Source organism: Plectropomus leopardus, chromosome 11, assembly GCF_008729295.1.
Source record: "Plectropomus leopardus isolate mb chromosome 11, YSFRI_Pleo_2.0, whole genome shotgun sequence".
Lineage (NCBI taxonomy): Eukaryota > Metazoa > Chordata > Actinopteri > Perciformes > Serranidae > Plectropomus > Plectropomus leopardus.
This window is the reverse complement of record NC_056473.1, coordinates 7,467,063-7,493,276: the sequence shown is the minus strand read 5'-3', so window position 1 is coordinate 7,493,276 and position 26,214 is coordinate 7,467,063. Positions and strand designations below refer to the sequence as shown.

General features: G+C 40.5%; 1 protein-coding gene across 4 annotated transcripts in view; it reads left to right on the top strand.

Moving 5' to 3' along the window:
- Positions 1 to 26,214, top strand: part of LOC121950808 (pleckstrin homology domain-containing family A member 5-like) — a 112,392-nt gene that overhangs the window by 36,496 nt on the left and 49,682 nt on the right. For 3 of the 4 annotated variants that reach the window (XM_042496930.1, XM_042496929.1, XM_042496928.1), the window contains exon 4: positions 23,773 to 23,856. In XM_042496930.1, the coding sequence (XP_042352864.1) occupies positions 23,773 to 23,856 (84 nt within the window). Of the gene's footprint in view, positions 1 to 11,443; positions 11,794 to 23,772; positions 23,857 to 26,214 lie in introns of those variants that run through there. The other variant, XM_042496931.1, reaches the window with a different exon arrangement.

Genomic DNA, 26,214 nt, shown 5'->3' with positions numbered 1-26,214 from the left:
ATCACTTACAACCTGGGACTCTGTCCTCTGCCTGTATTTTCTTCTTTTGCTTCTTATTTTCTGTCTGGACATTTGTGGGTGTGTACCCCCACAACGCTCAGGTGAGGTTGGAGCTTTAGAAAAAGGTAGCAGCCAGGTGCCAGGCCATAAGCAGCAGGCATCTAGGAGGAAGCTAAAAAAAAATTAAAAACAAACAAACAACGCCCCCCAAGACTGTATCTGGGGTTGGTTTTTATTTTTTGCTGGGGAGCATGTTTACAAACAGTCCTGACAATCCTGCATTGTATACCTTTCAGCATTGAATTGGCTATCTAAACATTTGCAGATTCATTATCTAATGGTTCCCGCTCTTTTTTATTCATAACCAAGGCAAAACTAACTCAATGGTTTAGTATGCAGGAATTGTTAGTTACTGCTTGATTAAACGCTCACCAACTAAAGTGTTAATGAGAGCCAACCCCAGATTCACTCTAGTTTTGGAACGAGCTTTGTCCACTTAGCATTTTGCATTGCTATGTTTGCCTTTATTCAGCACTATGTCTGCAATTTTTATAGCTTCCTCTTGAATGCATGCTGCTTATGATTTGGCATGTGGTTGCTACCTTTTAATTAGTCCTGACCTCACCTGTATGCTGTGCCTAGGAACGCTCTGAGCACAGCAAAATAAGAAGAAACTAAGAAAATACAGGCAGAGGGCAGAGTCTTTGCACATAAACACACCACCACACACTTCTAGTGGGTCTTAAATGTGAGGGATTACTTTTGTATGAGTCACTCTACTGTTTTTTAGGAGAATCCTGTGTAGTATGCCTTTACTAAAGACAAATTTAGTTTGCAAGTTGGTTTTGTCTTCCTTGTTGAGTGGATAGGTGGAAGATGAGAGGTGATGATGATGAGAGAGTGAAAGAGACAGAATGAGGGGCAAGTTTAAATAGCCTGGCAAACCCAGGTCAATAATATCAGGACAGGTGACCCCTCCCATCACAACGTGGTGAAAATACAAGGACAAAACACAGACAATAGACGGAGAAGCGTGGTCAAAAGGCTGTCACAGTCTAAAATACTGAAAGCATACACTATGTAGTAAAACAATCATTTTTAGTAAACTGTATTTTGTCCTGTACTGCACAAACAAGTTTATCAATGAACCATTCTATAATGCAAGGAAATCATATAATACATGCATTGTCTGTCGTCAGTCAAGGCACAATGTGCAAGTTAGATTATTATCATTTTTCTTAAACATGGGTTAAGACTCAAAATGCAACTTTAGAATTCCACTTCAAACCTCAATAGGAAAAGCAAAATGTTTCTTTTACGATTTAACACTTACTTTTGTCTTTTCTATGATATTTCAGGAATTGTTCCCCCCCATTCCCAATTTTTTTTTTTTTTTTTTTTTTGCAGCTGTGAGTAGCTCCTCCATTTCCTCTGTGCATTACGTTCAAAAATCAAGCATTAATTGAGTATACACACTGCATACTCAAAACTTGCTTAGAGGCATTATGGAACTGGGGCACAGTGAGTATCTCTTCACAGTTGTCTTCTTTTTTATGTTTAAGAGCTTTGTTGAAATAAATACAGTAAATTTGTTGCTGTAGCATGCATAAACGTGTGCTAAAGAGCATATCAAGAAGAAACAATTACAGTAATAACAGCACAGAGAGAAGTATAAGCTCCAGTGACGTATTTTCAATCTCTCTGTCACTCCATCAGGCCTCTACAGTAGCTATTGCCTCTGACTCTCACTCTCTCAACTAATGTCCCAATGTGTAGGTGCACCTGTTGAAGCGATTCTGGGGCTGTGACCAACTAATTCAAAAGAAATTCTTTACCATTTCAGTTCTTTGTTCCCATTCAGATGCATTTAAGCAATTAGCTTGGTCTTCAAATAACTTGGTGTCATAAAACTTGAGCCTTTTTATTGTGGGGTGATCGTGCTGTTGTGATCACAGAACAATTGTGTTGAATAGACAGTTTTCACTCCATTCTTTAGCAATGAAGGAGGTTGAAAAAGGAGCCCATGGAGGCAGTAAATTGTTCCCTTGGTTGTGATAAATGTAGATGTGATGCAGATCTGAAGTCATTCCCTGAGAAGATAAAGTTTTGATTGTTTAGAGGATCAATGTTATAAAGTGAATGCATACATAACTAATCTTTTATTTCTTTTTTATGCAGACACACAGTTCCCGGGGTCCATAGTCGATTACATTCACAGCATAAAGTTCGTCTCTGCTCTATTGCTGCACTATACTGTATATTGTAAATATTTGTGCGGCAGAAGCATATTCTGCATCTGAAGGCTGTTCTCCATAATCAATCCGAAGCTGCAGCATGATCTCAGGAGGGGAATGAGCTGACAGAAGGGGCGATGATACATGCTGCGCTCTGTCTCTCCATTGCTGTATAATCATCAGTTTTGTAGTTGCTCCCCGTGTTTGTGGATGGGGTGTTGGTGTTATTGGCTCTATCAAATCAGCACCACGGCCTACATTATCCACTCCCAGCAGGCTCATTACACCCAAAGACAAGAGTTGATACATTCATTAGGCTCACAATGAACTGTGTGCATCTTTTTATGTGTCCTCTGTGGAAGCTAGAAGTGAGTGAGGCCTGACTTATAACAATTCTCTGCTAGCATTTACCGGCAAGAAGTGTGAGAGGATTTGAAAGGGTCTGTGTAGTTTTACTAGTGTGTTTTACCTCTGTGAATAAGAGGCCATGGTTTGTCGTGCATTCAGTTCAGAGTTATTTTTGTATTACGTTGTTTACATAGACTGTATGTTGTTGTGCCACACACAGCTATGTCTTCAGCTAACCGTGTGATGAATTTTACCATCCTTTCATTAGATGATTTGATGTCGAAGGCCTTGATTTTCTTATTATGCTCTGCAACTCAGTTCATTATTGAACAATGTATGTCTACTGTGGCTATAGTAAACCACCATAATATTCTCATACACCCATTTCATATGAGAGAAATGCATATCTTCTGAACTGGTCTACTGAAAATATTATCAACCCACGTTTGACCCACTTACCGTTTTCACAGGTTAATCTCCTGTCATACTGTTCACAGTCTTGAGTCTGCTGTTGTAATTCTGCATACATTACAGCAAACCCACAGTAATAGCACATTTTTATATTTGCTTCGATTGATTCATACCATGCTCGAGTATGGTTGTCCCTCACCCTGCACTCCCCCGCTGCTCAGCTTTTAGTAAAGTTGTTCTATATGCATGTACACTTGCGTCATCATCTACATGACATTTTTGTTGTGCTACAAACTAGAAAAGGGCACTGCAGAAAGCCATTGCTGCCCCAGGGACCTTCATCACCAGGGTCCAGCAGGAGAAGTTCTGCTCTTGGCCAAAGAAGGAGCCGCTGCTGTCGGGCTCCGAGATCTCTGGAGCTCCCACTGGAGGTTAAAGGCCGTAGCAAAGCTGGATCTGGTTCTGTCTACAGTATATCTGCTATCTGATATAGAGGCATCAGTATTAAATTGATACTGTTTCATAACTGGTTCAAATCTCCTTGTAGTTACATCAAATAGCAGTCCACTTTGTGTTTTGGACACAGTACATATGAACCGTGCTGAAGCCCACCTTTTCAAGTGGACTTGAGATCAGCGTACCATGCCTGGTATGGTTCACAGTGTTCACAATAATCAAACAAACTGGACTTTGGGTTCAAGTGTGCTCAGATCTGGGCCTGGGTCCCTAAAGTGAAAGCCCTCTTACACACAGAACTTCATGAATACTACCAAGTAACTTTGCCTCTGCATGCTTATGCTCTCTTGCTCTCTGTTGGTTCTCGGGTAGACATTGCTTAAATGTCAACAACAAAATCCCCATATCTGATTGAAATACCTGTCCACCAAAACTCAGTAATCTCCAACCCGCATTCAACCCATGATGTCTGTTGATGCGTCATCAGGGTGGGTGGTACATGTTAACCCACTCAGATGAATGGCAGACTCAGATCTATCTTGCATCACTTCATTTATCTGAAAGCGGCATGAGATGACATCTGTAAGAGACTTTGTAGACACTGTGTCTCTGTGCCAGTTTGGGAGCAAAAGTAAGAAGGTAATTTCCAGTGTAATTGCAGCTATAGTGTTGTCATGCACATCTCCTCTTATATTCATATCCAGAGGCATTTTTTAATCTTTCTCTGCTAGCCCCAGAGCCTACCATTTATAACTTGATCAGATTCCAACAACTTTTGTAAGTTTTATACAGGACCCAGTTTAACATACTTATCTCATCATTCTGCAAAACTGAAGCCCCACAGATTGATGCTGTGCTTACCCAAAGGTTTTTGTGTTTATCTTGAGCGGTTCAGCTATAAATTATTCATAAACAAATAATTACCTCTGTGTTTGGTTGCCTCAGTGTTGTAAACACAAAGCCGACAGGCCGATGCTGTCAGCTTTATGATCTGACATGTAAAGCATCTATGAATATTTCTTGGACAACTGGAGTTGGGGGCCTCTGTACCCTTTGCTGATACTGAATTTAATGGAAAAAGAAAGTCAAGCCTCTCAGCGAGCAAGCAGTCATGAGTTGGCTGAGTTGTGCTGAAGGGGGCTGGGCTGGCTGAGGGCTCATGCTAGAGCTCATCGCTATTGGTGTTTTGACTTGCAAACTTTGGAATTTGTGACTATCAGTGTTGCCAAAGCTCACAAAGCAGCCTGAGCAGTGAAGCGGGTCTATCTGACCCCTCTGTTCTCCTTTGACCTTCTGTGATGTCACTCAGCAGGGTCATTGTGCTTGAAAACACTGAGGGTTCACTGATTTGCAGGCCTAATGTACCTCCCACTCTTTTACTTCATCTGAGTGACTCTTAACATCTTGGTGTAATCTCAGGACTGCACATTGCCTGTGCCTCCAGTTAGCATGTCTGCTCTTGTACTCTTGTATGAGACAGATCCTAGAAACAGCCCATTGATTTTCAATGTGTCATTAGCACAGTGATTTTTGGCCTGCTTGCATAATTATGGTCAGTGGGGTGTTGTAATTCACAAGAGGATTCAGCTCTCCTAAACTTCCTGGCAGCCTGTGGGGCTGTGAGTTTGACTTCCTCATCGATTGGTCCATTTTGTTAGCCTCTGCAAAGTTAGCCACATTCCTTTTGATCTTTTTTTCTAATTAGTCTTTTCTTGAGTGTGCTCATGTAAACACCCTTTTCTTTCATTAGATTTCTCCCCCAAAAAAAGGCATTGCAAGAGGGTCATGCATAAAACGGTTAAGAGCAGTTACTCATCTGCCTTTAATATCTTTACATTCTGTAAATTGTGAAGGACATTTAAAAATTAACCAAGAGTTATCCAGGCTGACCTTTTCATTCAGTACAGTGATACAAAGTGGTCACAGTTGTTTTGGGCATTTTGAGTGAAATACTTTCAGTTCATTATCAGATGCAAAGTCTTTCATCTCTGTAGTCAAGGCAGACAATAAAACCTGTCTTGTGCTAAGATTTCTCAATTCCCAACAACCTTTTCTCCTTGGCAAAGTTGCAAACGGCTCAAGAGGTTTCTTTCTCCTGCTCTGTTCTTTGGGAATCATGTTAGAGAGCATCAATCATGGCTGGTATCTTCCCTGGAGCATGACATGCCAGTCATAAATTAGCTAGACGTCCTTTGAATGTATTTCTAGATATTAAGTATTTCATTCCAGAATTCACTTAACAAATAAAAAAAATGCTACATTTGCATGCATGTGATTCCACAGCTCAAGCAGAAGTTAATATTCAATGCAGGGTTTTCCACACATCCATTTATTTGTGGCGGCCCACCACAATGTAAGCATTTACAGCCACATATTGATTTCTATTTTTGGAGCAGGACTGTTAATTAGAAGCAGTAGATTATATATACCGTTCAGTTACACAGAGCACTGCACTCTCTGAGTGCACAGCTTACTTTGGGCACAGATAGAGCAGCAGAGTGCCAGGCGCAGTGAAAGTGACAGTTAACTGGTCATTAATTCATAAAGAAAAAGAACTCTCTATTCATGTCTCAAGGATGTTGCGATGTTGCAATTGCAACAAGTAAGGCAAATCACCCCAACTTTACTGCAACTTTGACTTTTTAAAATGGGTGAAATCTCATTTCATTGCAGAGCTGCAGGCAGCCTATTGATTCACTCAGACCCACCTTGACCCTCCCTCTCTCTGTCTATCATGAGACAGCTGCTGCTCCTGTAAGAGTCACAAATAGTGATAAAAACACACACACATAGTGATGGAGTCACACGCACAGTGGCAGGGATAATTGTTAGCATCACATAGCCACCGCTACCCAACGTTTATTAATGGGTTTAACGACGAGTCACGCTGATTCGGTTTCAGGAGGAACCATTTAACAGCTCAGTGTCAGATGTTAGCTTGTGCTAACAGGCCAGAGAGAGCAGGACAGCAGCTCACGGAGAAGGTCCATCAGCACTGATGATGCCCCCTTCCCATCATAAATAGATTCTAATTCTGTGGGAAACACTGAATGCTCATAATAATAGGCTCAGTATCTGAGACAGCATTGCAGTTACTTTGGTCATGTTCAATTGCTCCTGCATTTTTGTTGCAAAAAAAACCCCCTAAAAATTCTCAATATACAGTGTATTTTTTTCAAAATTGGCCCAAAAATCAGGCATTTCAGGTAGCAACAATCACAAAGACAACCTACGAAAACCGAAATGTTTGCTGTCACTCACCTCTGCAGCAGCTGCTCCTCTAATCCATCACTCCAATCAAAATCTGATCATCTGATCAATTTTCTACCCTTCATCTTAAACCCAACAAACTGCTGCAGAAGAAAACAAAATATCATGAGGAGTTCCACCTGCGCTGTGTTCGTGAACACGCACAAAACTCCATCTACAACCACACATAGGTTCTAATTCTGTGGGACACACTGCGTTGTATATTTGACCTCTGCAAAGGCTTCTGCTTAGAGAAATAAAGTCATTTCCAGGTCATTGATGTCACTGGGGTGACTAGATCTTAGTCTTGTGTCTATTGATAATGACCGCTCAGGCACCCAGGAGTCTGTTGTTGTTTTTCAGCTCCATTTGACACACTCAGCTAATTATTGGAGCAGAAGACACCCCCTTTCCCTATACACTCACACACCAATGCATCAAGAGGGTGGCCATTTCAGCCCATCTTCTCACTGGCTCCCTGAAGACTAGCTGTAACGGAAGTGTTTATGCATGCAGTATTCGCTCACTATTGCTCAGTTGGAACAGAGGCCCCTGCAGAGGGCTGGCAAACGCTCTGATTCTGGCTGTCTTCTTCACCATCAACCTCAGGCTACTGTTGCCTGCAGCCTCTGTACCTGCGACTGTTTAGAACACTGGCATTTAATAAACCTGCATCTCAGTGACAAAGGAGAGAGCGTGGGAGTGTAGGTGGAAGAGGAGAAGAGCCGGAGACGAGAGCGAGTGGGCAGGTAGGAGAGGATCCTCTGAGAGTGGATAAACATGTGAACACTTAGCGATTCCCTCTCCCTTCCTGTCTCTCTGTGACTCTGTGTGGGCAGTTAATGAGTCTGAAAGCTTCTCCTCGGCATCTGTCAGCTGAGAACCGGATGAAGCCTCTGGTGCAAACTGTAGCTGAAAAGAAATGCTCTATTGCTCATTGATAATTGGTACAATGCACAGTACAGGAGAAAGCTTTTTTTTTTTTTAAATGTCGTTTTACTTCTCAGCTGCATCCATCGACTACACTGTGGGTTTGGTTATCTGTACTGTACTGCACTGGACACTTTTTCAGACTCACAAGAATATTGTGCAATTTGAGACATGAAACAATACTATAGCAGTACATTAATGAGCACAGCATACATACCTCAACTATTCACACTTTGGAATGATGAAATTTTGTGCATTAAATAGTTTATTTTCTACCCTTTTGTTGTATACAAGGGGCCAGAACACAAAATGACTCTTAACTATAAAGTCAAAACAAACCACAGTCTAAAAACATAGCATAAAGATGACTCATCTCCAACCTAAACAAAGACTGAACATTAAAAGCGGTTCAAAGGTAGCACTGTATGTTGCAGCAGGGCTATTGTTTTGGATGGTATTGTTGCTGCTGCTATTGTTCCAGTCTCTGTATCTACCTTCACACACGGTGCATCGTTACTTTACACGGCCTTCAGCTTTGACGTCCAGACAGGACTCCTCTGTGATAACATCAACACATCTGAGGCTGCCCACCATGTTATCCCCACTCTGTCATAAACCTTATGGTGTGTGGTCATAAAATGGAGTGTAGTTAAGTTTTGGGTTGAGATGAAACAGAGTTTGTTTGACCTTGGTTTGGTCATACACCCCTCCTTAAACAAATTCTTGGAACAGTAGTTCCCACTCCCACTGAATGCCTGATGAGCTGGTGTAAGGACTATATTTTTTCCGCTATTAAGCCTAAGCTTTGCATGATTCCTAATTTATAAAAAGGAAGTTACAACAAATAGCCCACAGTTGTAATCAGAACAAATGTTGCTGGGTTGATCGTGACTGATTTCTCAAGAACTTTTGGTCTCTCCACAAGATGTTTTTAGCCATGAGGCACAAAAATGTAAAACACCTTGAGCAATTTAAGTTAACACATCTGTCATTTCGAACCCAGCTTTAAGACATATGCTTGGGGAAATGCAGGGAGGCTTGGTGGCTGTGATGGTGACATTTACTTTTTAATCACCCAGCAGACGCCCTCAGACTGAATGAGTGAGCAGTGAGGAGCATTGTCAAGAATACTCTAATAAAACCCTCAGTGTTGCAAGGATTAAACCTGTGAAACGGATGTGCTTTGCAACCACCCTGTCCTGTTTTTTATAATAATGTCAAGGGCTTGACAGTGGAAAGAACCTTCTTTACAACACTAGACTGTTGTTAGATGTGGATGCTGACAGCAATTATTGATTCAGTTATCCTGGAATAAAAAAAACATGATCTCCTGTGGCAACACACAGCTCATACACAGATGGCTAAACAGCTTGCCTCGACTTTCCCCTCTGACACCTTTTTTTGTGGGTGTTGGAGCACAAGCTCCTTATTCGCCACAGATTCATCTTTCATGGATCGGGTCACTAAATATCATATCACATATCCTCTAGATACTCATTCCCCTCTCTGCCTGCTTTCTCTTGGGGTATGGATCCATAGTGTGCCCCAGATGGTGGCCATGTCCCCTGGCTCCAAGCCCCAGCATGGGAGGCCCTCCCTGGAGGACCAAGGATAGCTGAAGGAGTGAATGTTTTAGTGTACACCCCTTCACCCGCTTTATAATGGAGGCATGATGCATTATTTATGAAAAAGCGCTGGTCAAGGTAGTTCACATATTACTGATGGTGTTAATATTTGCAATGCCTCTTTGCTGATTTAAACCCATAAAAATTCATGAGGTGTTTGTATTTCATTTGTTAAAACTATGATTGATTCTGAAAGCCACAATATATTCTTAAAGGAGCACTGTTTAAAGTTTAGGTGGATTTAGTGGCATCTAGCAGTGATGATTGCAGATTGCAACCAGCTGACACTTCTCGCAGTTTGATTTCCTTCAGGGTTTATTGTTCACGGGGTTTTAATGTGAGCTGAATTATTCAGAGAGGTCTTCTTCTCTCCAAAACAAACAGATCAGTTGATAATAACTGATAAAAACACTAAATGTAGGAATTTCGTGTTACAAATCAGTGTTTCTCCGATGCTGTTCGGCATGTCGGAGAGGGGCCGCTAGCGCAGCACCTGCTAATGTGTGTATGCTTGTTTTCACTTTTCACTTCAACTTAAGATCCAGATGTTCAGGAGATGTTTAGAAGGAGCCAAATTATCAGCAGAGGTCTCTTCCTCTCCAAAATAAACGGACATGGTGATTTAAGCCATTAGAAACACTAAATAAAGCAGTTTCATATTAGAAATCAGGGTTTTTCTGATGCTTTCGTCACAGAAATGCTGCTAATTAAAGCGGTCAATGTGAAAATGCAAATGGCTCTTTTAAGGGAGCGGGTCCATGTAGATATAAACGACTCATTCCAACAAAAACACAACAGTTCTAATATTCAGGTGATTATACGCAAAGGCAACATACTTATTGTATTATATTTTATTTCTTCCAATATTTCCCCCCAAAATCCCACACACTGGACTGTTAAGAAATGTTAAAGTATCACTTAAAAGAGAGAACGGGAAGAGAAAAGCAGCCACTAAGAGCGTATTGACTGTCTCTGGGTGTCTTCCTGCACCATTGACTACACCCAGCAGGCTGATGAGTGGAGGAGCTGTTTGGCTTCTAGGTTGGGGCCGAGGTCATTGTCCGGGCTTTCATGTCTTCAATGGCTGCAGGCTCCCTGCTGAACCTACTTGATATTCAGTTCTTTCTCTCACTTCATCCTATTCAAACTAACAAGCTTCAGCCATATAGCAAAGCTCCAGCAACGTGAGTGGGCACAAATGGAAACCAAGCTGAATGTACAGTAAGTCCTCGAACTGTGGTCACAATGTTTTGCAACAAATTCAGCTCTATCAGGATGATTCAAAATACTTTCATGATGAGTCTTTTAGAAACCCAGCGCAGCCTTAGTTCATTTTTCAACACACCCCCTTTGTCAGGACTTGCTCAAGAATGAGTAAAGAGGGAGGTGTGGCTACCCACATGTAGATGCCAAAAATAACAGCTCACAGAGGAAATCAGCTTAAATTCATATATGTATTATATCATTGACCTGCCTGGATACAGCCCCAAATAAACAATGAAACAACTTTAAATTTGGGATATGGTGTCACCTCAGTTTTTCCATGCGGTTTTGTTATAAAGCCTTTAGCTGGAGTGTCACATATTTTTCCATACATTTCTTTTCCACATGTGGAGGAGGTTGGAAGTTTGTAAATTGCCTGTTAACCCTTTGAAACCAGGGCAAATTGGCTTGATGTCTTAAAAAAACATGTAAAGAGGGCAATGAGGAAATTAGTAAAAAAAAAATATAATATATTCTTGCAATTTGTCGAATATTTTATTGGTCATTGCATTTTTCCCCCAAATTAATTTTTAAAAAATAAAATGAAGGAGCCAATCTGCAAAAAAATGCTTAAGAATTAGAATAATTCCGTAACATAATTTTAAATATATAATTATGATATGCTATTAAAACAGGTTTTCCCTGGCCGTTTTCCCTATTAAAAAAAATCAAAATCTACTAATTTCTTGCAATTTGTCGAATATTTTATTGGTCATTGCATTTTTCCCCCATGTATTTGAAATAAATCAAACTGCTTAGGCTTTAAAGGTTTAAATACTTCTGAAAGGCATGTGAAAGCAGCACAAGAAAAGTGATATCGCTCCAGGTTTCAAAGGGTTAAGAAAAACTCCTGCGTGGCTATTGAAGAGGAAAGTAGTTTTTTTTATGTCACCACGACACCATCACCACACTGTAGACGCTCCCGGTCTGTGTGCGTGTGTCCGTCTCTCTGTTCGCTCGGTTTGTTAAGTGTGCTGGGAGGGAATAACAAAAGCGCCTCTGGACACCTTGCATTCTTTACATCCGGACCGTGACATCATCGCCTCTCGGGTTTCAGTGGCTCTACTACAGACGCACGCGGCGCAGCAGTCAGCGCGAGTGCTTCTGCCCCGCGAGCACAGCAGCAGCAGCAGCAGCAGCAGCGGACTGAGCGCACTTCACAACACAAAGTAACAAGAAAGTCTCGCGTCGTTACGTCTGAGGTTCACATTTGGATAAAACGGTGACTTGTTTTTCTTCACGCGCGACTGCCTGGACATTCATGGAAGCTTTTCATTGTAAGTAAAAAAACAAAACAAAACAAAAACTGCAGTGCTGTCGACGTGTGCGACATACATTACATACATTGAGCCGGATTCGCTGTTAACGCGATAATGATAGATGTGTTTGGGGTGTTTTATTGTGCTGACGGTGACGGTTGATGCTATCAAAAGGATATTAGGATGGATGCAGCTCTGTGATTGTCTTGTGTGTTGCAGTAATAATCAGCTCCTGCCAGGCTCCCAGTCAGCGTTTTGTTCCTCACATGGCTCTATGTGCAAACAGACCCTTTTGCACTGGACACCACCGAGCATTAATACTGTATTCTGTTAGGCTTTTGTCAAAGCACCTCTGTGTTGTCAAGTTAGGAGATTCCCTATAGTTGGAGTTCACTTAGTAGCATAAAAACGTGGACATTATTGGTGATATATTATGTAATTAATTTATTTTATTTGTTAAATAATCATTGCTCTACATCATTGTAAAAAAAAAAAAAATATGCATGTCGGCAAAACAGCACCTCTTTCCCTACTTTACTTTGGACATGCAATGCCAAAAGGAAATTGCAAGTCCTGTATTAAATTTTTGTCTTTCATAGCTTTCAAAACTCATATTCTGTTGGTCAGTTAAAGCCGAGCCCCAGGAGCTTGGAGTGACTGTTCACAATAGTGAAAGCATACCCCTGGAGGGAAAATACCTCTGACATTCTCTTTTTTTCCCCTGAATTTCATTGCAGTCTGATGTTGATGCAAATTTATCCTTGATCAGAAAAGAGAGCATGTCCCGCAGATTTTAATACACTGTTTTGCACTTAAAGCAAACAGTATTTTCATTTCCATTTCTCTGAAGTGTTGGCCAACACTTGCTATAAGAGGTCCTGACTGTAATGGACTGTATTCCATTACTTAGCATCAAATGATATTTTCTATTCGTGTCAGCGGTGAACTGCACTGTTGTTCTGGATGATCTTTAAAAGGTTTCATCTGTTAATCACAGTCAGTTAAGCCATAATCATAGCATTGCCCACTGTCTCTCCCGCAGTGACCCAGACTATGCTTAGCAATGTGCATTTTGATGTATTTGCTTTTTTGATCTTGTGGCGCCAGAAACAGACAGGAAGCAGTTGAACCTGTTTCTCATGATCCAGTAGGATGTGTTTTAACGGTGTCTTATTTTGTTGAACTTTGAAAGCCTCAGACCATGCAGAAACATCATCCTTAAAGCAAGCCGCTACATTTGTGTCTGCATATGAAAAAATGGGAAATCTGAAAACCATTTTAGTCCGTCATGTTTCAATTTCTGTCTGGGCTTGTTGTCAAGAACCAGTCCTCATGGTCTGATCATTTGACTACTAAGTGCATCCACTTAGTGCACACAGCACAGTTGTTTAAACTGTCTAATTGAAACCCTTATATTTATTGAACGTCCCACACATAGCACAGTGGGGTTTACCATGTGTGTAGTGTTGCTATCACTCTACAAAGATTAGGATGACACAGAAAGAATGGCTATGTTGTCCTTATAACTTATTCACTTTCCCCATGAGCTCATTCAGTGAATATTTCTCTGTATGTTTAGTGTTTCCTGCAGATTTGGGAACCCTGATGTTTCAGCAGTGTTTCCTACAGACAGAATTTATTTGTGGTGTTCAGCAGGGCGCTCCTTCATCAAACACTTCAGTTGACTTCAAAAATCATTGCAGTTGCAAACCAACATCTTTTTTTAAAGAAGTAATTGTCCCAATGTGTGATTACACATCAAATGATTACACCTCTCCTGCAGACCTTTTAGACAGTGTAGTAGGTGGATATGCTGTAAAGTGTAAGAAGTATTCAGTAATATTAGATGGAGCAAATTTTATTAGATGGGCTATCAAAACAAACTGTATAATGTAGGCACTGATATCATTAAAGAGCATGTCAGCAGTAATGGAGACGTACAGATGCTCTGTTATTGGCCACTGGTCCAGCCCTAGCACTCACCGAGCAACAGACATCAAGGGGAGAGGAGGGCGGAGCCGCAATTGATCTCAGGCTTTAAGTCATGGGTGATAAATCAGCAAGATGGTAAAAACTGCAGAGAGATGTCCACTCCCATATTCAGCCAATTTGCTGTTTGTATTTTTCCTGAAATATGGAGAAAGTGAATGTAAGAAGAAGTTGCCCTCCAATATGTGTTTGGTTTCTCAGTGGATTGCTAAATTATTAATTTGAATTTTACGTGTTTATGGATGTTGTGAAAAACTTTAAGCAGGGGCACGACATTAACATATATGGGTATAGCATTTTTTTAATAGAATTTTTTTGAATTTTTAATGCTTGCCAGTTGCTTTGCCTCTTTAGTGGAAAGGGGAATGAAGATCTGAAAGCAATTGTTACTTCCCACTTTGTCTTTAATGTCTGAAACCTTTTTACACATTTAAAAAAAATATAAGTCAACAGCACACAAGCCTGCGATTTCCCAGCTTCTCACCCATCTATTTCTTTAAGGAGATGACCTTGATAAGAAGAGTCTGATTACTATTTTGGGTGCTTCTGCTCTTTGTTTCTGCAGTGGACCTACATAGCTACACAGCAAAGATGTGATGTCTGTCACATTAAAACACAAAGATCTTTTTTTTTTTTTTTTTTTTTTTTTTTGCTTCAGTACTTTTGACAGACGGCAGCCTTTGGGTTTCCTCTAATATCTGCCATGAAAGCTGCATTGAATGCTAGCCCGCTGTTGTCTTTAATGAAGCCTGAAATTGAACGTTGAATGGTTAACAAGGGGAGTTTTACAGACACCGAAAGTGAAGATAGAAACTTAAGATGTGTAATTGATGTAATGTTTGGAATTTCTGTTTCATAAATAGACCTTTTAGGGAACCAATCCTTGTGTCTGATGAGAAACAGTTGTGTCATGTTGGTCTGTAGTCAGAGGGTCAAGGTAAAGCTTAATTTTACACAACTACAACTTGCGATTTAACTCCCCCAATCTCCTCCATAAATGCAAAATTTTACTTCTTTCAATCAGTGTGGGTTTTTTTTTCCTTGAGAAGGCAGCTTGTTTCCATGGCTCTGAAATATTCTTGAGTCGGCTGCTCAGCTGTGTCACCTTGACACACTTTGCACACAGTCACAGCTGCTTTGAGGGGGCTGCTAATTGAATTGTTTGTGGGAGAAAAATCTGATTTGTAGCCCGAATGAGCAGCTGTTTTCTGTGGTTAAGTAAAGAGGTCTAAGGTGAAACTCAAGGCTTAATAGGCACACACAGCTGACGCTGCTGGCTGTGTTCTCCGTAATGATTGTGGTGTGATGCAAGTTCTCCACAACATTGCCTCAAATATATGTACCCAAATTAGTTAAGGACACTACAGAAGTCCAGGTATTGCCGTTTTGTGACAGCACATTGCTTCATGCTGCAGCACTGCATTTCATGTGGCCTCTCGGGGACTGCAAAGCCCCTGTTTTGTCTTTTTTGTCTTTTCTCTTGCTGCCCCCCACATGCCCACTCACAAACTGCCTATTCTGCTTATTCAGCTCAGCTTTTGTGAGACGGGCTATTCATACCTCCAGTCAATGTCCATGTGGTATTAAGAAGTTCCAATGCAGCCAACTCTTTTTTTTTTCATGCTAGTTAAGAATACTCACCTGATAATGTGAAGCTTTATTCATTCAGTAGTCACTAGCCTTGCCCAACGCTGTGTCCAAGTTCCTTCCTGTGTAATAGGATTAGATTTATGGGCATTAACAAGAGAATTAATTATCGCTGAAAGGCTCTGTTTGGTGATTTGGAGTTGGATTTGTTTAAGGGACCAAGAAGTTTTCCTGCTGAACTCTTGTCGACTTTTCCTGCGATTTACTGGCATTTAAGAAGTAACCTCAAACTGTGTGTGATCTTGACACTGATGGATCAAGCAAAGAGTTCCTCTTAAATGTCATCTAAAAGTCATATGTGTAAATGCAGAGAGCCATGCAGAGTTAAATGTGCTAACATGGATACGGGCTGAAGGAGCCAGAGCTGAAATATGTGCCATGCACTCTGGTTTAAATGAGCTGGTATGATTTCACTTGCTCAGCACTGCGAGGATCAGGGTGTGATCATGTTGGGCAATGTGTGCTGAAATCTTCTCACTTCAGCTACTGTGAGGGCTGTGATCAAAGCATCTGCTGCATTGAGTATCTGTCATTAGATCATATCCTTAGGAAATGAGGCTGGATTGCTTGATTGCTCTGACTTACACTGTTCACTTCTATAGGATGCCCAGTCACTCACTAAATGTCTTCAAGCAGCTTGAAGGGCATTCAGTGAAAAATAATTAGGACAAATTTGCTGTGGTAAGGCAGTATTTATTCATTGGAGTTGTGAGGACATCCATGGAGGCATGCCCGTCTTTGCTTGAGGTTTCCCCGAAGCAGAACTTAAACTTTGTAGCAGCATGACTTGTCATGCAGATAAGAGGATCCTGTAACCTAAAACATGCTGGGACTGTGAAATGTTTTTATCTACAGCAGCAACAAATGAAGGCCTTTACACACCGGGGTTTGACAAATAAATGACACAAACATGAGAAATACTCACCTGCGAATATTTCACATCATATCTATTGATACCAACAGCGATGTGAATTTGTGACAGTTGCAACACTTGTTTAATGAAAGATTTTGATATGGATAGATTTGCCAGTGCTGTATCTACAGCCCCTTTTACACTGCCCTTCCAAGGTGGGAATATCGCGCTGTTATGCCACCTCGCAGTTCTGTATATAAGGTACAATGCGGAATGGGGGGACAGAGTTGTCTCGCCTTTGAGCTATCATGACTGGTAGTAGCAGTGCCGAAACAGTCTCTGTATCAACAGGACCATGGCAGGGTGGGCGTGACTTCTGATGACATGTTATATTTGTGACATACCAGGGTAGACTTAAAAAGCAGCTAATAGCATTTAGCAGCTAGTGAGGTTAGGGAGCTCTATCCCCCAAGCAGAGGAAGAGATCAGCCACCATATAACAGAGTAAATGATTGTTATTGCCATGTTATGCCATTGTTTATGTCACTAGAAGCCTTTTGCTTCTGCGATGTTGTCGTTTGTTTGTTTGCAAAACTGCAAGAGAGGCATAAAGTAGAGGCTCTGTAGCAGCCCTGTAGCACAATCTCTGTGTAAAAAGGGCTAAAGTCTGATCCCCCATCACAAAGTGTTTTCACGCAGCTATGGGTGGTTAGCGTTAGAGATAAGGTTTGGTTCAGGTTGAGGTAGGCAGAAATACACCATCTGAGAAACAGTCTTTCATAAAGTCAGTGATGTGAATTTGCAACATCTACAGGGATTCTCTTGACCCAGGCAGTGTCTGACAATTTGTCTGAGGTAAGTTGTTGTATAGCCTAAGATACTGTAAGCTATGCTATTGAGTTTTTTTTTTAGCGAAATGCTGAGTGAAATTGAGTTAATTCTCATAAACAGTTACACAGTGTTTATGTCTAGTTCTATTAGGAAAGGTAAGAATGGATCTGGGATCAGTTGCCTTTATCAAGCTTGAAAGGAGTAATCAAGTATGCCATCTTGGTTAAGACTATCAAGCTGCCGTTTATACGGGTATGCACAGAGTGAGTGGTTGATGCCTTTATTTGTGGTGCGTTAATTCAGAAAATCGACCTCATTAAAAAAGCGTTGCTTTTTTGCGGCGTTCTCATGACAAAAAAAGAAAGTTAGAAACAGTATGTTATGCAAAGTGTGCAAAGTAATTGCAGACCTTCAGAGTTAAGAAAATTACCCCAAATTAAGTCAGTTTCCTCAACACTGCACAAAATACACAGTGGTCAAATAGTTATAAATGGATGTAATTTAGACTCTCAAATCAACAGACATGAATTGAAATCTTCCTCCTTTTATTCCCCATTCAAAACAGTGTAGCGCCTCTTCCATTTGCATGTTTCCTATCAGAGTGTTGAAGTTGGAGATTTTTTTTTAAAAAGCTTTTATTCATTAACTCCCCCGTATCCAAATTAGCTCCAGCAGTTCAGATTCTTTATGATGACTGAAATTGGTTCTAGTTTTTAACACAACACAGTGTGAGGGAATCCCCTCCGGTTTACACTGTCACTCCACACTGAAAAAATTGACCAAATAACCACACATACTTTTTTTTTTTCTTCTATCCTCTATTTGGCCTCTAAAAAGTTAGGCTGTAATTATGTTTTGTTACCCCCACAGTCACTCTAGGGGTTGTCCAATGACATGACTCAATGGCATTTTCTCCCCCTCATCTAGTTTTACTCCTCTGTACTTTTAAATATGGAAAGATGTTGAGGGAGAGGTGGCTCTTTCACCATAATTTATCAACTTTGTCTTTGTGTCTAATGAACATCAGACTGCTGAATGAACATCAGAGATCATTTCTCTGTGAAAGTGGTCCAACATAGCACTAAATTGCTGTTTTTGGCTTCAGAGATGACACGAATAATGTAGAATGCTAAACCAAACGTTTGGCCCCACCCCACTTCTTTAGAAATGTATAAAACAAAGATATAAATTCCAGGTTTAAAATAATTACATAATGGATCTACCAGTGAGCCCATCCCAAACTCTGGTGTTAAAACCTAAGGATAACTTGTCAAAACTCACAAAGACCTTTCCCCTTCTCCCTAATGTAAAGCTCTTTTTGGAGCCTCTGCTGTTTGTGGTTAAACTGTAGTGGAAGGGGAGTGAGGGATCAAAAGACCCACCTAGAACAATAAAAGCTAAGCCTGTGGAGTGTTGACCCCCAGCCCTTAAGCTCTTCATTACTGAGGCTCACTGCTAATTATTGTGGACAGGACAGTCCTGACTTGTCAAGCCCTCCTCACTACAGGGTGGTCAGCTCTTACTGCAATCTTCCTCACTTCTGTAAATCTGAGGTCAAGAGCCAAGGAACCTCCCGGCACCCTTCAGCCCAACCCACCCAATAAACCAACATCTCCCTCTGGAAAACAAGAAATCTTAAACGAAGAGAATGCAATGTTTTTGCCCTCTATTTCAGTAAAAATGTTACCATATGCTCCCTTTACGGTACAGCCCCGGATTTTATGCTGACTTAATCTTGACCACAGACCACATCCTCCTGAGCATGTGTGACCATTACAAATGGTGTTGTAAACTAAGAATGGCTGGCAGAGGTATTTTGAAAAACATAATTCACTTAAAAAAAGAGATTTGATTTCAAGCTGGTAGCTGTGCAGCATCAGTTGAGTTAGATGTAACAATGCCTGCTGTAATCAACTTTGATTACATTATCATCCAGTGACGTTTCAGAGGGCCCTTATGTTGTGCGAGACAAGGCAACCAACCCACATATCCTGTCAATAGTTGTTCTGCAGTATAATCCCGTCATATTTGCAATCAGCTGTTGATGCCATGTGGAGGCAGTGAAAGAGATTTTTGAATAATATCTATATCTGCAATGTGGGATGCCTTCATCCTTTTTCTCAGCATCGTTAAGCCTGTCACATGCTAAATGTCACTACTGTGTAATTTGAATTGGATAACAAAATATCTTGAAGAGTAGTTCAAAAGAGGACTGCCATGGTCTACTTCTGTAGGCTGTCCAAAAGGAGATTTTTCTAACCGTACAGGAAAACATGTATTGCTGTTACTCATCCTGTCTATTTTGGCCTCCACACAACCACAGCCATTATGTTGCTTCATAGCCCCCATGTTTTCCACTGAGGTTTAAGAACTCCCTGTCAGATCATACCACATGGATCATGTTTAGGACCTTCTCAAATACCTTCCGCCCATATAGGTATACAGACTCTTTGATGTCACACAACCCTCTCTTAAAAACACTGACCCTCGCACATGTGTCAGTCAACGCATCTGCATAAACTTTCCTAACGTCAGGAGTGCCATTTAATTTTATAGATACGACCTTAAAAACCTTGCTCAACTTTTGAAGGTGACATTTTAAAGAATAGCTCTGAAGATCTTTATTTAGCCAATATGATTTACATCTTCTGTATTTCAGGTTCATCAGCTTGTTGCTTGCAGATATATAAAAGTTCGGTTGACTGAAGCCAAAAAATGAACTTTACTTAAAATTAATTTTAGCTGACATTTGATTGATTTTTATTGGGGAAATTACCCTGACACTGTGTCGGCCCTCTACACAGGTCAGTGTGCGGGGTGAGCTTTAGTACTCGAAAGCTGGTCGGCTTTCAGGATCAGGATTCATGAGGCAGAGTCATTAAACAAATATCAAGTAGTACAGTGCTCCACAAAGTACATTTCCAAATTATCGTGATACCACATCAGCTGGAATATCTTGTTTGACTCAGAATCCCATCAAAAACAGGTGTTGCTAATGAGGGTTGTCTTTTAACCGTGGTGTTTTGGGCCAGTGCCAAGTTCCAGTATCAAGTTCCTTTGGCTAATATTTTAGCATACACCTGCTAGTAACAGAGAGAGAAACTAAGCAACATGAGCATGAGTCCTCTTTTAGTGTAAGCACGGCCTCTTTAAAACGGGAATGTTTGCCGTTATTCAGCCTCACCATGTTGTATAAAAGGTATAAACATGAAATGGGGGTGCAAAAATTGTCTTGCAGTCAAGTTGAAGCAGAGGTGGAGCCAATTTTACATCTGTGTAAAAAATGTGAGCCTATAGGACAAGAGTTTTGATTACATATTATGTGTGCAACCCACTGCCAAGACATTTAAAAAGCAGCTAGCAGCAGCAGTTAGCAGCTAACTCAAAGAAGAGGAGCAACCGATAATTCACGCAAATTGGGAAGACAGTGAGGTCCAGGGGTGGAAGATGTGATCAGCTGCCATATAACAGGGATGGTAAATGATTGTTATTGCCATGTTGTGCCATTGTTTATTAGAAAACGCTGCCTGATGTGTATGTTATCTGTCACAGTAGAGGCCAATGTCTCTTTTGGTTTTGAAATGTTTGCATGCTATCTAAAACCAAACACTCTGTCACGTTGTTTGGTTTTGTGTTAAAACAACACAAAAAAAGCACAGCCAGTGTTGCAAAGGGTCTTTGTCTTTGCATGATTGTGATATCTCTGTGTAAAAAGGCTCATAGACTGAATAGGGTCAGTCACTCTGTTTACTGCAAATCTTCTTTGTAGTTCCCCAAAGGCTTGGTTTGATCTGCCTGCTTCTGAGAAAAATGTTTTGGTCTTTTTTGGCTAGCTGCAGTATTTGTTTTGTCTGGTTTTACTTTTCCATTTTTAATTTTGGAAATAATGTATTAGTGTGCTGTCAACACACGTGCTTACAGTTCTGTGCCATTATTTTTAGCCATTGGAACTTAACTGCATGGACTGCAAAACCAAAACAACAAGCTGAAAGCAGCTGAAAACTGAGTGGGTGTTGATTCTCCATGCATATGGCAATATTATCAATCCATCCATAAGTTATTTGATTCCGTGTTAATACAAAAATATATTGCTTGTTTGGAAATGTAATGAAAATGTGTTTTTTAGTAACATTAAAAGTATGCATATGAGCAGATCCCCTTTTGCAAAGTAGGTTGCATTTCATTTCACACCAGGAAACATAATACATCACACCACTTCATTGCAGTAAAGGCAGTATAACTATATGGGGTTTTCTAATGGTGGACAGTTCTTTATGGACACATTTGCATTCACTCTAGAGATAATACCAAAGTAGACACAGTGGAGGGATTTGCTGGAATTGGATCATTATTTTTTAATATCCTAGGAGGTATCAAACACTTTGCTTTCCTCTAATGAAAAGGCATGCCATTGCCAATTAATAGGTTAGCAAAAAGCACCCCTGTATTTTAAAGCTCTTTTCTTTTTAGCCATGGCTGAAGTACCACATGAAAGCAAACTTGCGGTGCGTGCATTAGGAGTATGAAAGCTAAAAGATTATCAGGTCTTTAATAGTTTAGATCTGATTATTAAACTCCATCCACAGTGTTGCATAACATCATTCATTCATCCCACTACAGTGTAGATTAATATCGATCCAGACTTTCTTTTTTCTTTAAATCTGCAGCCAGTCTATGTGTAGAACAGTATAGGCATGTGTGAGGGGATACCAAAGAAAGATGGTGCCGTTGGTCTGCCCCAAGACCGCACAGAGTGCTCTGCTGCCAACAGTGCCTCCAGTAATTATAGACCAGAGCTGTGGAGACTGTTGCTCTCCAGGCTAAACTGAAACTAAACCCCCCATTTCATTCTTGGTATTCGCTCTTTTCAGTACAAGTACCCCGTGTTTAAAAACTGTTATTTTTGGGCTGCAGCTTGACTCTCTGTTGTTTATAGTTCAGCCTGACTGAGTTGAAATATAGAATAACTGTCCAGTGAAGGCAGTAGTAGCTTTGAAGAGTACTATTGACACTGCAGTTCATGCAACTTATATTATCTAATGTCGTGTTTAATAATTACTGCTGTCAGTATATTTGATTAATATATCGATAACATACTCTCCACTGCTGCTGAACTTTCCATTGCTGCAAGTCACTGACAGTGTAATCTAATAACCATTGATTTTCCATCTCTAAACGGGAGGTTATGAAATATGAAGCTTATGTACTGGACGCGGATTCTGAATTTAGCAGCCTAGTCATAATACCTATGATGATGTTGAAACCTGAACTTGATTCAGAATTCACTACTAATAGTGAGGAACACTGAAGCTTGTCATGATTACTGGGTAGTTTACTGAGACTTCAGCCCCCAGGCCATCCAGATAGCACACAACACTGACCAGACTCTACTTTACTGGAAAGCTGCTGTTGTTGTTGTGAAGGCCGGAGTCCTTGAACGACTCCTCTCCAAACACTGTGTGGTCTGTGTCCTGGTGCTCTAATCATGTTAGGGTGGAAGTGACTGTGGGCTGCTGTAATTAGCCAACAGGACGAGTAGGTAGCATCTTCTGTACCTCTGTCATTAGATGCTGTGTGTAACATGGCCTGCTGGAGCCTGTAGATTTAGGTCATTTTATTTTTTTTGTTTAGGGTGAAATGGACTTTAGTTATTTCAAATTTAGCACTAATCTACCTCTAAACTGTTCTTTTCTCCTCTTTTGTTTTGTCTTGTGTTTTGTTTGTTGTTTCAAGAAGGAAATAGGTTTTATTTTTGCTGTGGGCCCTTTTGTGCCATCTTTCTGCTTTTGTTTGGGGGCTTTACTTTGTTTTGTCTTGGGGTATTTAAGCTGTTGTTTGGTGTGCCATGTAGGCTTGTCAAGATCCTTTTTGATGATAAGACACTGGAATTGGAATATGAAAAATATTTAACATTAAAAGATGTAATAATGTTAATATATTCAAGAATAAAAATACTTTGACATTTTCAAAATACAAATACCAAATTCGGCCAAGAAAAACAAAACCAAGTGATATGTCCAGACTTTTTGGTTGGTTGCCAGAGGTTGGTAAGCTATTGATAATCAGACATGTTCTTTCTGTGGTGCTTTATTTTTCTTTGGACTCCTGTAAATACGTGGGGCTGGGAAGAAAAAAAAAGTAGAAATCGCTGCACCCAACTCTCATAGTTTCTGTTTATTCTGGCATTATTTTGGCTATCATATTGATTGTTAGGGAATATTGAGGGCAGCAATATGCTTAGAGTCATATCCACATATCATATGTAAAGGCGCTATCATAATCATCCAGACCAGCCTGGTGTCATGCTTGTTCTGGTGTCTCACTTACCCAGTGTACAGTATGTTTGGATGGACGAGTTTCGAGTTTGGACCAGTTTTTGATTGATGGATTTCTCCTTTGGCACAGCTTGATAATATTATTTCCATATTGTGTAGCTGTTCTCTCCACTCAGTATTCTGCTCAGCCAATACAAACGTTACCTCAGCTGCTCTCATGTTTTGCAGGTGAAGAGTTCTCTTAAGCCTTTACAGCTGGAGTTCTTTGAAAACATGTTTGGGTTTGCAGGGCGAAAAGCAGAATATCAATTTTTAAAGATAGAAAGATGTTTTTGTGATGTTTTCTAACATTGATCACTCTTATTTTTCTCCCTTTTCCTACCCTCTCCCTATTCTCAATAGTCATAATGAGCGGAAGGTGACCTGCAAGCATCCTGTCTCAAACTTACCCTCCCAAGACAACTGCATCTTTGTCGTCAACGAACAGTAAGTCTCTTGTTTTGCTTTTAGAATGCCACTGGGTAGCATTTTTGAGCACTACAGTATGCTGTTGCAACCCCTTATGTGTAGGCTACATTGCACAAGTCTGCACCCTGCCATCCTCCATTTGCAGCTCTGCCCTCTTAGTTCAAAGCCTCTTTTACCCAGTGCTTCTTCATTTATTTATGTTCGTAAACAGATTCCTAAGAAATAACCTCCTGAAAGGAAATGTCACTTCTGAGATACTTCTTAGATCCTCAAATTATTTAAGGGGTTTCATTTATTGCATAACTTCTGTGCCATTACCATCGATTGATATAAGGGCTGACACAAAAAAGCCATTGTATCATGTAGACATCAGTTAGTGGGAATGCAGTGATTCACAGTTGTGCCTAATTTTGACCTGTGCAAGAGTTCATGGCCTTTTCAGTTGTCATAAGTCCAAAGACATGTCCCTTAACAATGTTACATCCATGTGATCATCCACACTGCTCCCAGCACAACAATAATCACATGTCTGCCCACATGACTGGATCAGAGGCCAGTCATCTTGAACTTTCACTTCGAGGAGAACGACTCTACGAATCTGTCAGACTACGCTTAGTCAGTTTCTTTCCATCTCAGGAGTCATCAGTACTCCCACTTTGGCCTCCTTCACAGAATCGCACTGAAATTTACTTCCCTTTTCCAATCGTAACTGTTCTAAATATATATCTGCTAGACTGCTATCATCACAACCCACACCATGACACTGGCCTCATCTACCACCAAATCCAATTTGGCTTAAAGCTACAGCTGGTAACTTTTATATAGCTGACATTAAAAACTTCATGTCATATTTGCTCGAACTGTTACTGTATACATACAGTGATGCATGAGACAGATAATCTGTGGAAAGAATAATGTTCCTTCTCCTCCTCATACGGCTTCTAATGGAATTCACTAGAATCTGCCACGACTGATAGAAAACAACCAATCAGAGCCGGGGAATCTTTAACCCAGCTGTTAATCATTCCAGTCAGTATTCGTGAACTGCCGTCAATCTAGGCAGCGCTGATCAAATATGAATCAAGATTCTGTTACCGCACTGTTTTTCTCTTTCTAAAATGAGAAAGTTTGTGACTTCGCCGCCATGTTTGAAACAGTCCAACAAAGCACCACCCAACAGCTGGAGCAATCTTTCTGATTTAACAGCCAATCAGTACACTGAAATATGCTTCTGACCATTTGAGGTGAGATATAGGCAAATACAGTAACAGAATCTTGATTCATATTTAATCAGCGCTGCCTAGTTTGACAGTTTGTTTGCTATTCACTAGCAGTGATCGACATGATTGACAGCTGCTTTAGACACTCCTTGGCCCTGATTGGTTATTTCCTTTAACCATGGTAGATTCATGGATTAATTACTGAACAGGCCCTCAGGATGCAGGCCCAGCAGCCCAAAATGCCCTCTGGCAAAATGTTACTCAAATTAACATGTACCGACCGGAAAGAGACTCAAAAGGATTACAAAGGGACACAAAACAACCAAATGAATAAATAAAATTACCTCAGAGAGACCCAAATGACTACATAAAGACACAAAACAACCACAAGAAAACACAAAATGACCACAAAGAGACACAAACCACAAAAAGATGTGTAAAAACTTCATAATCCACCCATGGGTATATTCTACAAAAATGCCACCAGAAGCACTACGAGAACGATGAGGAACATGTTTTTTTTTTCACAGGCCATCCATCTAATGTACCAATGTGTAGATGTAATGACAGTTTCAGAAAATGTGAAAAAAAGTTATGAAAGTCACTGACTGAAGATTTAATGTTGCATAACTTGTATCAGCTCCACTCAGTTTCTCAATTCCCTCAGAAACCTCCTGTCATAGCTGATTCACCATCATGTTATATTATTACACTGAAGTGACGTCATCACAACTGGTGTCACTTATTTTATTGAGCAATGAAGGCTGATTCAAATATGATCTGCTTCAAGGCATGAAATTTTACTCCCATGTGGGAAATTATGGCCATAGTCCAATATCTAGTAGAGCAGGAATTCCCTGATGGCCCAGCATGGGCACGAGTTTCATCTTTTTTCAATATGTGGCTAAGAAATTAAAATCCTGGTTTTACTAGAATATGATATATTGAGCTGTTTTGTCTCACCGAGCTCTTATGAGCGGCATTTTGTTCAGCAGAGATGGAATAATTGGAAAATGGTTGTGAAGACTCCTGTTGTGCCAGAACTGTCACACTGCACTCTCTTGACACATTCCTCCCCTCACTGTGTTACTCTCACATATCTGCTGTTTTTCACTCTGAGAGGCTCAACATGCCGCTGCGAGATGATATCTAATTT